The sequence below is a fragment of the Podarcis erhardii genome, assembly GCF_964252035.2.
Source record: "Podarcis erhardii genome assembly, chromosome: 4".
Lineage (NCBI taxonomy): Eukaryota > Metazoa > Chordata > Lepidosauria > Squamata > Lacertidae > Podarcis > Podarcis erhardii.
The window spans coordinates 85,112,509-85,127,008 of record NC_138508.1 but is presented as its reverse complement, the minus strand read 5'-3'; the positions used below and the strand labels follow the sequence as shown (position 1 = coordinate 85,127,008).

Here is a 14,500-nt window from a genome sequence, read left to right as displayed (position 1 = left end):
TAAAATATATACCCTGTGTTAAGTTGTGGGTGAACATATCAGACGACACAGCGATTCTTCAAACAGCTCTTGTTTATTCACAGGCCAGAACAGAACGGAAATGAAGGGTTCAGCCAGCCTGCTTATATAGAGCTCCACTAGAACGCAACAGTAACCATTTTCTGTAACTATCCAATCACTGAGCGTCTCTTTCGATCCCTTATTTGCATATGTGGACCTGAACTATCTACAGTATCCCCCTGCTGGCCCAGAGTGAGAACTTCAGTACGTAACACTCTGTTTCCCCGAAAATAAGACAGTGTCTTATATTAATTTTTGCTCCCAAAGATGCACTAGGTCTTATTTTCAGGGGGTGTCTTATTTTTCCATGAAGAAGAATACAGTACACATTTATTGTCTAATTGTGAGTCAGCCAGATTTCATCAGGGCAGAGCAAGCAGCAGGCGGCAGCTGGTTTAAAGAGACCTCTCACTGCCTGAACAGCTCCGGCTGCATTGTGGCCAATCAGTGAGCTGCGCGGCGGTGCCCACCGCTACAGTCCAGAGGAGTCAGATGTCTTGCGGTGGCTTCTGGGGCCTTATATTCCGTCGAGGCCTTATGTTCGGGGGAGGCCTTATTATCGGGGTGGTCTTATTTTTGAGGGATGCCTTATATTACAGTGAGAGGCAAAACTGGAAATAGGTCTTATTTTGGGGGAAAGACGGTATATATAAGTTGTTAAGTTTACTGAGTAATAACCCCCTAAACCCTGATCTGCCATGTGGGGTTGAGGAAGTAGCACGCTTCCCTCTGCCACACTCTGTAAGTGGTGGTGGTGGGGGGGTTCACTGCCAAGCAACCCACATACTGAAAGCACAGTACAGCACATGCTAATACCAGTGGTGTTTGAAAACCAGCCTGTTTGGGGTGAGAGGTCTGATCCAGGACCCCCTGCTCTGCTCTGCCAGTCTAGAGCCTGGTGCAGGGTGTGTGGGGAAGGTGAATTATCACTGCCACCATCTTCTCCCCTCGCAGTTGCTGATTGCAGAGGCGGATTTAGGGCAGTGTGGGCGGTTCCCTCACAAAGGGCACCGAGTGGAGTGTGTACCTTCCAGACATCTTCCCAGAGCCTAGGTAGTTAGCGCTTGCTTTGGAAAGGATGAGGGCAAGCTCTAGGACCCTGCCTGAACCCTCGCGTCACCTTCCCAAAGCCTATCGCATTACCTGGCTTTGGGAAGGCAGTGTGAGAGCTGGGTGCGTGCGTGCGTGCCAAATGTTGGCATCGCACAGGGTGCCGAATCACCAAGGTGTCGCTGATACCGTTATGAATCCACTGCTCTCTGCTGCTACAGCCACAGTTTGTGTTGCTCTGCTGGTTATTGTTATTTTTACATTCACAAAAAGCAATCAATAAACTCAAAACAAACAGAAAGAACAAAGGAAGGAGCACATGTTCCAAAGTGCAAACCAGGGAACACATGCACATAGAAATAAAAGGGAGTGGCTATCGCTCTACAGCAGGGATGGGGAAGGTGATTGTCTTTGCCAGTACAGTGGTACCTCAGGTTACATACGCTTCAGGTTACATACGCTTCAGGTTACAGACTCCGCTAACCCAGAAATAGTGCTTCAGGTTAAGAACTTTGCTTCAGGATGAGAACAGAAATCGTGCTCCGGTGGCGCGGCAGCAGCAGCAGCAGGAGGCCCCATTAGCTAAAGTGGTGCTTCAGGTTAAGAACAGTTTCAGGTTAAGAATGGACCTCCAGAATGAATTAAGTACTTAGCCCTAGGTACCACTGTAAAGACTTAACTCCATCTTTGAACTATGTGATTTACTGACGGCACACTCCTGTGACAGGCCTCCAGATGCTGTTGAACTACTACTCCCATCAGCCCTAGCAAAGGACAACCAGTTGCCAGGGATGATGGGAGTGGTAGTTCAGCAACACTGGGAGACTAAAAGCATCCCCACAACTATTTTACAGGAAGGAACAGAATATAAAATATGAGGAATAGTAGCCATTCAGGAAAAAAAAAAAAACCACACCTGTGCAAGGAATGCTACAAAACCATTTCGGGCCTCGGAGTATGAATTTTTCTAATACATATAGAATTTGTCCTTTAGAGTGACCATCCATGCAAATTCTTTATGACAAGCCTATGATGAGAATTCCTCCCCCTCTGTGTTTCTATGCCAGCATTATCCGCCAGAGGGCAACATTTTAATTTTTTTAAATCCACAGCACCTCTCTTTTCTTTCTTCTGAAAAAAGGTTTGATATGTTTATTCATTGTATGCAACAAGGTTTGCTAACAACAACAGAAGAACAACAACCTGAAGTTTTCCCTTACATCAGCATTACAAATCAATGTAGTTAGTTTTGTATGTTGTTTTGTGCTCAGACGTAAGCACCATATAATAGTATCGGCACCTCATTTTTAAAAGATTATTTTTTCTACTTGATATAAGCATAAGTAATATGTTGCCAATGTTAATCAGAATATTTTTCATATAATAGAACCTTCTAATAATATACAAAACCAAAAAAATTGTAGGATTAACCTTTATCAGGAAGGTTAATCTGAGCATCCAGAATCTTGTTAGATTTGTCCTCACATTTGCTGGTTTGTTTATTAATTTATTATGCAGCCTTCCTTTCCACCAAATGATGCTCAAGGCAGCTAGCAGCAAAAATATAAATAGTATAAAACTGCAATAAAATAAAATAAGCAGATAAAACGTCAATAAAAGTCAGCTTATGGTTGCAAATTGTCAACATTGGTTCAGAGGAAAGAGAATTTTCCAATAGTGTGGTGGCGATTTGCTAATCCCTGTGTGATGATACTAATATTAATATTATGTGTGTACCCACCCGCAGAAACACACTCTTTTTGTGCAGGCAGAGTCTGGCTCAGTGGATTATTTTGAAATTCTCCGAGTTAGGTGAAGATGCTTTATTCCCTCTCTCTCAAAGCTGGACAATAATTACAGAACTCTCCCATTTTCTCATTCTCTTTCCTGACTTCTAAATCCTCTGTGATTCAAGAGAGGATCAATCAAAAATGATTTCTTAAGCTATTCCATGAAGCACTTTTCAGATTCTGATAAGCTCTTTTTTGAATCATTCTCTGGTTCATAAAAAAAAAGATACTAATGAGACCAATTTAATTACCATACCAGCTGCTACTCCTTTTTTATTCTTCCTGTATAGTGCAGAAAAGAATTCAATGTTTTAAGTCCTTTCACCTGCATGCTGAAAACCCCACATATTTTAATATGTGTATAAATTATAAAAGGTGACTAGTACCCCACACATTTTGTTCTTGTTGTCTGGAGATGTAAAGAGATTAACTGTGTGAGTGAAAAATCATGGTGCTTTATAAACATATTAGAGCAGCGGTTTGGAACTTCTGCTCCATGGGCCTAAACAGGCCTGCCTAGATTTCCCAATTTTGCCCATGAGGTAATCTTGGCACCAACAATGCTCAGAGTTGGTGGCCAATTTCAAGACCACTGCTGTTCCTTCTGAGGAGCTTTTAATCTTTAAACTAGACTTGGACTGGATAGCCCAAGAGAACAAAGAAAAGGCTGGCCATGAATTGGAAAGTAATGAAAATGGTGATGGAGGAAGGATGGAGCCAATGTGTTCATCCACATTCTCCCCTAAATATATTTACAGTCACCTAATTGTGATGCCCGCATAGGGCTTCAATTACTGTTTTGAATAAAATCAAACCACTACTCCAAGTTCACAGCTATGTTTTCATAGGTTCCTTTATTTTAAAACAATCCTTTCTTTCCCCATTTTTGGCCATTGTGTAATAATGTTTTTGATTAATGCTTATCTCCATTGACTGTGAGGGATTAAGGCTGCCTGACCAGCAGCTAAAGGAGATTACGAAGGCTAGGCTGCTAAATTGATGTTTAAGGAACAAGGTAGCTGGGAGGGAGAACGTCTTTCACACTTTTGTTTGGCGCTTCTTTTATTCCATGAAGATCAAGGGAGACTGAGCTCTTAATTCACCAGGCAGACTGGAATAGAAGAAGGCTAAGTTGTGATATTTTTATTGTATTAAAAAGAGATTGATGGAAGGGTGGTGGTGTTTTGTTTTTTTAATAAAAACTAATAATAGTGGATACTTATATTTATGGACCAATTCAAGCCACAATTGACCACCAGTGATAGGATGTGTGTGTGGAGGGGGCAGCGGCTGAGATACCTCTATGATTTTTTTAAAAAAATGTCACTCTTTTTCTGCAATCTTTTCACTTTGCTAGGTGGAGAGGAGGGTATAAAACTGTCAAAGGCTTATTTTTGAGGCGAGGATGGTACTTAACATACAGAATTAAACATTTCTTAAATGTGAAGCTAGCGTGGAATCTTAGGACAATCTGGAGAAATAAAAAATAATACATTTTTTTAAAAAATGTTACTCATTATTAACATAAGCATTACTCAGGAAGAGGGGCTACACTCCCCCAGTATCCAGTTGTCATGGATATGCCTACCTTGGTACATGTGAGTCTGCTTATGTTTAGGGAAGATGATATTAGTTTTATAACTTTATAACTTCTAGTTTTATGGCCATAATGATATATGCATGTTAAAAGTTACACCCTTAAAAAATATATATCTTGACATCTAGTCTCTTGGAACAACTTGGAATATGAATGGTGAACTCCTAGATCTCTGTAAGTCAAGCAACACATAGACCTTTCAACAGTGGATACTGCCCTGTAAGTTCCAAACACCATGGAGCATCATGTGACCTGGGGATCATGTAATTTTTCTGTTGGTGCATAAGTCAGTGTGGTGTAGTGGTTAAGAGTGGTAGACTCGTAATCTGTTGAACCGGGTTCGTGTCTCCGCTCCTCCACATACAGCTGCTGGGTGACCTTGGGCTAGTCATACTTCTGTGAAGTCTCTCAGCCTCACTCACCTCACAGAGTGTTTGTTGTGGGGGAGGAAGGGAAAGGAGAATATTAGCTGCTTTGAGACTCCTTCGGGTAGTGATAAAGCAGGATATCAAATCCAAACTCTTCTAAGCATTCTTCCATCTCCTCATCCATAGATGCATGGAGACTTAGAACTTAAGAGAGGCATGAGTACTTCCTCTGATATACCCATCCTACTCTTACTTGTTAGCCAGGTTGCATGAAGGTGGTGAGAGAGCCATGCATTTCTGCTTGGGTGACAAATAAATGCATCTGCCAAGTTGCATGCCAAGTTGCCAAGCTGTGCTAACTCCCAGGGTGGATGCTTACCCTATTAAAATGGAGCTCAGTAGTGTTAAGTTGTCTGGACCTGACAAATCATTTTTAACAGAAGCCAGGTTAATCAGAAGATGAAAGAGGGAAATGTGGGGTGTTGGTAGGAGTAACTGATTGAGAAGCTCAATAATAGAGTGGCTGGGGAAACCCAGCCAGATGGGCAGGGTATAAATAATAAAAATATTGTTATGATGATTATAAGCAGATGGAGGCACTGACAGTGTGGTAGGAAAGCATCCACACATTTATTTATTACCTTTACCTGTAACTGCATATTTTCTCTCATGGTCCTTCTTAAGCAAGAATATATTTTTGAAAATTTCTATTTTTAAATGAAAGTCCACATTCATTTAAAGAGAAGGTGCCAGGCTCTCTGTTCTGTAACTGGATTTTGATTCGTGTTTGATGGTTCACGCTCAAACCATTTGACTGGTTAACAGCCATGTAACATTTACATCTAATCATTTGTATATAAATTGCACCATGTTAAGAGCAAATTAATGGCATTTCAAAATAAAACATTGAGATTTGCTGTGTGCATATGCTGATCAGCGATTCTTTGACTATTCATCCAGGCCATGGAAAGTGTGACTGTGGAAAGTGCAAATGTGAGGACGGTTGGTATGGTGATGCCTGCCAATACCCAACGACCTGCAACCTTACGCGGAAGAAAAGTAACGAAATGTGTAAGAATTCGCAAGATAACATCTGCTCAAATGCAGGTGAGGCTTAATTTTGCTTTGTTTTGATGGATGGATGCAGGGGTAAACAGGAGACGCTTGGGTGATCTGTTATGTGAGTTTGAATTATATGGGGTTTAAAGAGGGGTTTAAAGGAAATGTGCAAGAACTGGAATATTTTGAGAATCCAGCATAAATGAATAGCACGAAGAATTAATTCCTAGTGAACATGCACAGTGGGTTGGATGCAGCTGAAGATTGCACTGATACCTTGCATTGTTGCAATTAACTTTGGGCTGGTTGGAATTTCTGTGTTGCATCAGAGCTATATTCTTTGTAGAGTTAGTGCTGATCAGATCTGATTATTAGACTGTAGAAAAAGTGATGTCTGGTGGGGGTACTAAACCTATTGTGGAGCTTAGGAATGAAATGTCCAGTACTAGAGCCACAAAGTTCCATAAACAATGACCCAGGCTTACCTTGAGACCACTAGGCCCTTGTGCACCTGTGACAATGTCATTGGGGGCACGATGGCCTTCAGTCTTGTAATGCTCCTTTTGACATGTATGTGGCCCTCGATACCACAACCACCCCTCACATGTCTTAGAGTGGAGCATCCAGCTCCATTTAGAGGGCTCTACTCTAGCACATCCCATTGTTATAAATGAAATAAATAATAATTTAATATCTTGCAGACATGGATAAGGCCATGAAATCATGTTACATTCCAAGGGATTAGAATAGATTCCCTTTGACATTCCTTCTTGCACTCTGACTTATCTATGTTGTCTTTGTTTCTGGTTTTAACAGGAACTTGTCATTGTGGCCGATGTAAATGTGACAATTTAGAAGGAAATGGATTGATCCATGGTAAATATTGTGAGTGTGATGACCGAGAATGCATAGATGAAGAAACAGGAGAGATGTGTACAGGTAAGTGTATTTATGGAGATGGAGAATTATTGCAAAGTGTTAATCAAATAATATTGATGTGACATTTGGTGGGAATTTTTGCATGAAAGGGCTGCACTCCAACACTATCCATGATGCTTGCATTTGATCAAAGCCACTGTTTTCAATGGGATTTAATCACAAGTACATTTAGACGGTTTGGAGCCCAGGTAGTGAATTCTGAAGCTAAGCTCTACCATTTCTCTGTTGCCAAAGGAGGCAAAAGCTTTCAATTTTTATTTTGTTTGCAGAGTTTCTGCCACATGGAGAAACTTTTTGATAGCAGCAGTGGTTGTGAATAATGAGAGAGCTGCATTTTAGGAAGCAGGAGCCTTGTAAGACATCTTGTGTTAGCCAGGTGTAAGGTTAGCAGTTACAGACAATAGAGGGAGTATGATGTTGCTTTAGGCCAATAGGTAGTATGAATATTACTCCGCTGAGGCAATTTGAGGATTACAACAGTGAAAATTAGTATCTTGGTAGGCTCCAGTCCACATATCATGACAGTATGAACACTTACTCCATTCCCTGTGGTCATTATTTCGAAGAGGTTTATAGCTGCAGAGGACTCAGCAGAAAGCAGCAACAGTCCAGTCCATTCCTTCACTAGCAGGAGTAATTTATCTCAATACAATAAATGGGATTTTGCACAGTCTTAAATCATGGGTGTGCACGATCTTGGGCTCCATGATCACTGCAGATGGTGACAGCAGCCACGAAAATAAAAGACGCCTGCTTCTTGGGAGAAAAGCAATGACAAACCTAGACAGCATCTTAAAAAGCTGAGACATCACCTTGCCAACAAAGGTCCATATAGTTGAAGCTATGGTTTTCCCAGTAGTGACGTATGGAAGTCAGAGCTGGACCATAAAGAAGGCTGATCACCAAAGAATTGATGCTTTTAAATTATAGTGCTGGAGGAGACTCTTGAGAGTCCCATGGACTGCAAGAAGATCAAACCTATCCATTCTGAAGGAAATCAGCCCTGAGTGCTCACTGGAAGGACAGATCCTGAAGCTGAGGCTCCAATACTTTGGCCACCTCATGAGAAGAGAAGACTCCCTGGAAAAGACCCTGATGTTGGGAAAGTCTGAGGGCACAAGGAGAAGGGGACAACAGAGGACGAGATGGGTGGACAGTGTTCTCAAAGCTACAAACATGAGTTTGACCAAGCTGTGGGAGGCAGTGGAAGACAGGAGTGCCTGGCGTGCTCTGGTCCATGGGGTCATGAAGAGTCGGACACGACTAAACGACTAAACAACAACAACAAATGCACGATAGTGTAGGATTGGGCTTTTTTCTGCTGCTACTTTGCCTCAAGAAAAAAATTTGAGGAGGAGATTAATTCATTGCCAATAAATAGATAGTTAACAGAAAAGAGTAAAAAAGGAAAACCAACCAGGTTATTAAGAGAGTAATTCTCTACTTGAATTATGCTGGAGGGAAAGAACTGTGTCCTCTGCACACCCAATCCAATAGTAGAGGTGGAAACACACAGCTTGAAAACTCTCCAAATAGCAGAAAAATACTCAGCATGCTCCCAATATGTCTCTCAAGTTGAGTTGGTGAGACACCCACATGGTGGTGAGCCAGTCAATACAGACTGAACTCGGTGTGTGTCTATCACTGATTCACCCAGTTGTTTTTTAAAAAATGATTGGCATAAAGTAAAATTTACATATTTTCACTTCTCAATATCTGTTGCACGCTTGGGGAGTCTGAAGATACCCAGTGCTAGTAAGGAAGTCCTTAATAGCTTTGCAAAGAAGACAGAACTTCTCCCTCCTTTGGACTCTGCTAGACTTGGCTGTATCTTAATAACAATTATAAAAATTCTGAACAAATATACTCTTACGCATGCTCAGCCATCTACATTTCATGATTTTCTGTAAAAATGTTCTTAAGTGTCCATGTGGTAAGTCAGACTCTCCGTCTCCCCCAGCATTAACCAGTGTTGCTGCTTAGATGTAGGCCGGCATTTATTGCAAGTTTCAGAAGAATATTAGGCGATTGTCCTAATGACTTTATTGTATATAGACTCATTCATCAGAAATAAAGCAGCCCCTCCAGAATGCTAGAAAACAATGAAACGATGCTGAGATTTCTGCAGAGGTTATTACGAGACCAATAATAAAATTGCTCCCGTCTGTGGTGGCTATTAGTTTTATGAATCCTCATTCAAAATCTTCTTAAAAATGAACTGAACAATATATATTTTTATAAAGACTATCTTTCTTCACTGTCAACATTTTGTCTTGGGTTAAGGCCATGGAAAGTGTTACTGTGGAAACTGCTACTGCGAGGCTGGTTGGCATGGCGATAAATGTGAACTTCAGTGTGACATTACCCCATGGGAGATCAAGAGGAGGTGCACATCTCCAGATGGCAAAATCTGCAGCAACAGAGGTGCGCCATTCATGTACTGTTCTACATATGTAGATCTCTTGGAACTAGACTTTAGTTTGTTGTTGTTTCAATTAATATTTTGCATTGATCTAAGATTGCATGGTATGGTGAAAACTCACCTGTTGTTACAAAAGTGTGGGCTATGTTGAACCCCTGAAGCCAAATCTGTTTATTTTATATCATATTTCTATACCATCCATTCCAGCAACACAGAGTATTCTATACTATACCATTCCAGCAACACAGAGTATTAAAATAAAATATAGGGAATAATGCCAAGAAATATCAATGGCACGAATGGAGTAGAGCACACTGTCTTTACGTGCACATGCAAACAAACAAACCTTTATTGTCCTTTATTGTAATTATTTATTTTAACCTAGGGAACATGTGGCTCCCAAGATGTGGTTAAACTACAAATTCCATCATCCTTGGCCATTGAGCATGCTGACTGGGCCTGAATCTACACTCACCTGTTTAACGTCATTTCCCCTTATTAGAATATTAGATGTGTCATTCTAAAATGTCACAGGGCATACTTGTAAATTAAAACAAATGAAAATTATCCCTGACAAATGAAAGTTATACCCAGCCATACCATTTTTGAAAGCGCTTTTTCTCTCCTTGCTGCTGGTTCCTTTGTTTCTCTGCTTTGCCCATTTTAAATCTTTCTCCCTCCTTCTGGGTCCTTTGTTATCTACCCCTCGAATGCCATTGGAGGGGGTTCAGAGTTTGAATGCAGTAAAAAAAGAAAAAAGGAAAAACACTTAGAACATATGAGCAGTGTTTCAGTGATAGAGCAGCATAAAATGATTAAAAATGAAACGACAAGGTAATAACACATGAACATAAAAAGTAGGATGGCATGTGTCCATCTACGTTATCAAAACCATTCCTTAAGACTTCCTTAATGTTAAAAGCCATGAGTGTAGATTCTGTTGGATCAATCCATCAACCTCTGATGGATGATTTTGAAGGATTGGGTCCGGCATCACTTTCGCTCTGCGTGTGTGTGTGTGTGTGTGTGTGTGTGTGAGACAGTATCCATACTCAGCAGAGTTACATCTCAACGCAGTTCCTTCCTTGGAAGCATCTTCAGGGCTGAAGGTACACACAGTAGGCAATAAACACTCATGGGTGCCATAAAGATTTAGTCAAGTGTGGAAGTTTACTTGACTGGTGTAAAAGCATATTGGTAGCAAATAGATACAGACGGGCACGATCCAGTATACCTGAAAGAGCGTCTCCACCCCCATCATTCTGCCTGGACACTGAGGTCCTGTGCCGAGGGCCTTCTGGTGGTTCGCTCCCTGCGAGAAGCCAAGTTACAGGGAACCAGGCAGAGGGCCTTCTCGGTAGTGGCACCCACCCTGTCTGTGGAACACCCTTCCACCAGATGTCAAAGAAAAAAACAACTACTAGACTTTTAGAAGACATCTGGAGGCAGCCCTGTTTAGGGAAGCTTTTAATGTTTAATAGATTATTTTAATTTATTATTCTGTTGGAAGCCGCCCAGAGTGGCTGGGGGAACCCAGCCAGATGGGCGGGGTATAAATAATAAATTATTATTATTATTATTATTATTATTATTATTATTCACCACTTCCATGGTCAAGGCATGCTTCGAGTCCAACAAGAGTCCAAGACTCTTTCTCTGCTTCTCTCACTGCAAGGCGCAAGCAAGAGACTCACAACAAGTTACAAGTTACTCAGAACCTTTGTTATCAGTACTTCCTGTCACACTGTGCATGTCCAAAGGACAGTTCCCACAGAAAATGTCCTTGCATAGACAGAACAATCTCGGCTTTCTGCTGCTTCTTGAAACTTCTTCTCTGTTCTTCTCTGTTTCTGGAACAAATGAGAGCAGTGAAATGGTTGGCTAGCACCCTGCTTGAGGATGGTGCAAGGATGTTTGAATGGTTGTCTGGGTGTGCCTGTCATTCTCTACCAGTAATTTCAGTGCTCAGTTTTCAGCAATGAAACAATAATTTCAGTACTGTTTAGGATGAGCAGTGTTTCATGAATGTGTCTGTATTCATTAACAATGATGCCTGCTTTCACTCAGCAAATATTTAAAAGATCAGCTGTTGTTCCTCTGGCTGTGGTCCAGAGCTATTACAGTAAAGCAAAAGTGCAGATCTCAAAATCCATCTCTTTAGTACATCTCCACTGACAAAGCTCTGCCAAATTAGGAGCATCTAATTATCCTGAGAGCATTTAGAAAACTCTCTCATCTTAATTACAGAGCAATTGAAAGTCTGGTTGAAATATAGAAATAATAGAAGCTCATTTCATTTTAGTTTAACAGTGAGGTTTTTTTTTTTTAAAAAAATACAAAATAATAAAAAGCCATTGCAGCCCCGGAAACAATGAACCAATAAATGTCATCTGTCAGATTAGATGTTTTACTCATGTGGTAGCAAATGATGTCAATAAGAAATTTAGATTTAAATCACAACATATTTTTTGGGGCAATGTTCATCAGTTTACATGAAGCATTGCAAATGACAATTGATTCTATCAAGTAACTTATTTCTGGTAGGTAGTCTGTGAAATCTGATCTTCTGATAATTACTGCAAAAGCAAAAAGCTTCCTTTGTACTAACTTTCCCCAGCCTGGTGCATTTCAGATGCTTTTGACCTAAATCACTTCATCACATACACATAATGTTCCACAGGTTGCATTTTTTATAGTAGTGCCTATGCTGGCACCTGCAAGATTTCTTCAGATGGGAGGGGTTTGGGGTGAGCGGGGATCACAGCTGTCAACGTTTCCCGTTTTTTAAAGGGAAATTCCCTTATTCTGAATAGGATTTTCCCTTAAAAAAGGGGAAAAGTGGACAGTTATGGTGGGGATGAGGTGCAACACCATTTACTTGGAGGAGAGAGGTATCAGCAGAGATGGGGGAACACCAGGACTTTCAGAAATAGCAAAAACAAATCTTTAGTAGGGGAAACGCCTTAGGTGGGGGAAATGGTTAAACAGCCAGGTAGGGACCCAGCATGCTTACTGGGGATGGAATGCTGATTCACTGGTGGGGGGGAGGGAAGAGAAAATCCCTGGGGGGTGGGGGTGGAATGGAGTGTCTGGAATACTGAGCAAGGGCACTCTATAGTGCAACTTTCTGTTGCAGGTCCCACTTTCTCCATATCTCTATGTCATTTGAATGGGATGACATAAAGACCCTACCTGCCCGCAGACTGTCTCGCCAGAGTAGTGCATGCTCTAGTTATCTCCCACTTGGGCTACTGCAATTCACTCTACGTGGGGCTACCTTTGAAGGTGACCCGGAAACTGCAATTAATCCAGAATGCGGCAGCTAGACTGGTGACTGGGAGTGGCCGCCGGGACCATATAACACCGGTCCTGAGAGATCTGCATTGGCTTCCAGTACGTTTCCGAGCACAATTCAAAGTGTTGCTGCTGACCTTTAAAGCCCTAAACGGCCTCAGTTCTGAAGGAGCGTCTCCACCCCCATCGTTCAGCCCAGACACTGAGATCCAGCGCCGAGGGCCTTCTGGCGGTTCCCTCATTGTGAGAAGTGAGGTTACAGGGAACCAGACAGAGGGCTTTCTCGGTAGTGGCGCCCGCCCTATGGAACGCCCTCCCTTCCGATGTGAAGGAAATAAGCAGCTATCCTATCTTTAAAAGACATCTGAAGGCAGCTCAGTTTAGGGAAGTTTTTAATATTTAATGCTGTATTGTTTTTAACATTTGATTGGGAGCCTCCCAGAGTGGTTGGGGAAACTCAGCCAGATGGGCGGGGTATAGATAATAATCTATTATTATTATTATTATTATTATTATTATTAATAATAATAATAATAATAATAATAATAATAAAGGTAATCAATTGGTCAAAATAAATGGGTTACCTGACGTTCATCCGTTTGAAACTGGCCCTATGATGAAAGATCATAGGGGAGCAGGAAAGAGGTGGTACCTATCAAAATACCTGAAAAGCCAAAATACCTGAAAAGTCTAAACATATACAAACACATTTACACACTCACAACCCTATAACAACTGACACATTGCTTTCTAGGCACCATTTCCCATGGTGCCACATGGTGATGAGCAAGTTCTCATGTGCTGGTCTCCTAACACATTGAAGAAGGCAGACTTTCAAAATGAGTTGACCATGTTACAAGGTAGCTTTTGAAAAATGCAGGTAAACGTTCAACAGCTATAGAACATCAAAACTGTCTGTTCCTTTAATTTATCTTAACAGTCTCTGTTCTAAGCTATTGATTTTGTTGTTCAGCTCATCTCTTTTATCCTTAGGCACCTGCATATGCGGTGAATGCACATGTCATGATGTTGACCCAACTGGAGACTGGGGAGATATTCATGGAGATACCTGCGAGTGCGATGAACGAAATTGCAAGGGAGTCTATGACAGATACTCAGATGATTTCTGTTCAGGTAAGAGCAATATTTGAAACAAATGTGAAGAATTCAACATGGCTGTATTGGATCCAGTTGTATCCAAACAAAGACAAAATGCTGCTTCATGATCTTGGAAACTATCATTATGAGATCTTAAGATGTGTCCAAAATATATAGTGTGTGCTCCGCATTCACACTTTCAAAATGTTCTGTATTAATATTGTATCTTTTTTCCTTCTGCCACATATACAAATCACCCATGTGGGTGGTTCCTTTCCCCTTGACCACATAAATGTGCTGATGTTTCTGTTCCGGGCTTGCATCCTCACTCCCACTGAATCAGCCTGCGGTGCTGGTTGTATAGACATTGTGATAAAACAACCCCAAATACAATCTTTGCTCAAAGCTTACCCCTTTGAGAAATGTATTTCATCTGTTTAATTGATGAGATGAGACGGCAGATAAGTAAACCCCATATGTCTAGATGAAGCATTTGGGGATCGTAAAAAGCCAATTTGTAGATAAGTACTTCCCTGTAACTAAACTGAAATACCTGTGGTTATTTTAAAGACTTCATTCACCAAGAGCAGGGAGTAGCTTGTTGCTACTACTTTACTTTGTAGAGAAGGCAGCATTCTCTAGAGATTTTCATTTCTCTAGGATTTTATTTCAGAGCCCTTCATCTCACTGAGTAGCGTCTTTAAAACAGCTTTATCAGTTAGCGCATAACAGGATGACTGTCTCCTAAAAAATTATCCAGTAGGAAAGAGTACTCCACCCACCCACACAGGCCAGGGTACCACAGGAGTTGAGAAACTGAAAC

General features: G+C 41.2%; 1 protein-coding gene across 1 annotated transcript in view; it reads left to right on the top strand.

The window, feature by feature from the left end:
- The window catches only part of ITGBL1 (integrin subunit beta like 1), a 132,596-nt gene that overhangs the window by 56,898 nt on the left and 61,198 nt on the right, over nucleotides 1-14,500 (top strand). The window contains exons 3-6 of the mRNA XM_081858204.1: nucleotides 5,826-5,972; nucleotides 6,741-6,863; nucleotides 9,147-9,287; nucleotides 13,573-13,713. Coding sequence (XP_081714330.1) covers nucleotides 5,826-5,972; nucleotides 6,741-6,863; nucleotides 9,147-9,287; nucleotides 13,573-13,713 — 552 coding nt within the window. The remainder of the gene's footprint in view (nucleotides 1-5,825; nucleotides 5,973-6,740; nucleotides 6,864-9,146; nucleotides 9,288-13,572; nucleotides 13,714-14,500) is intronic.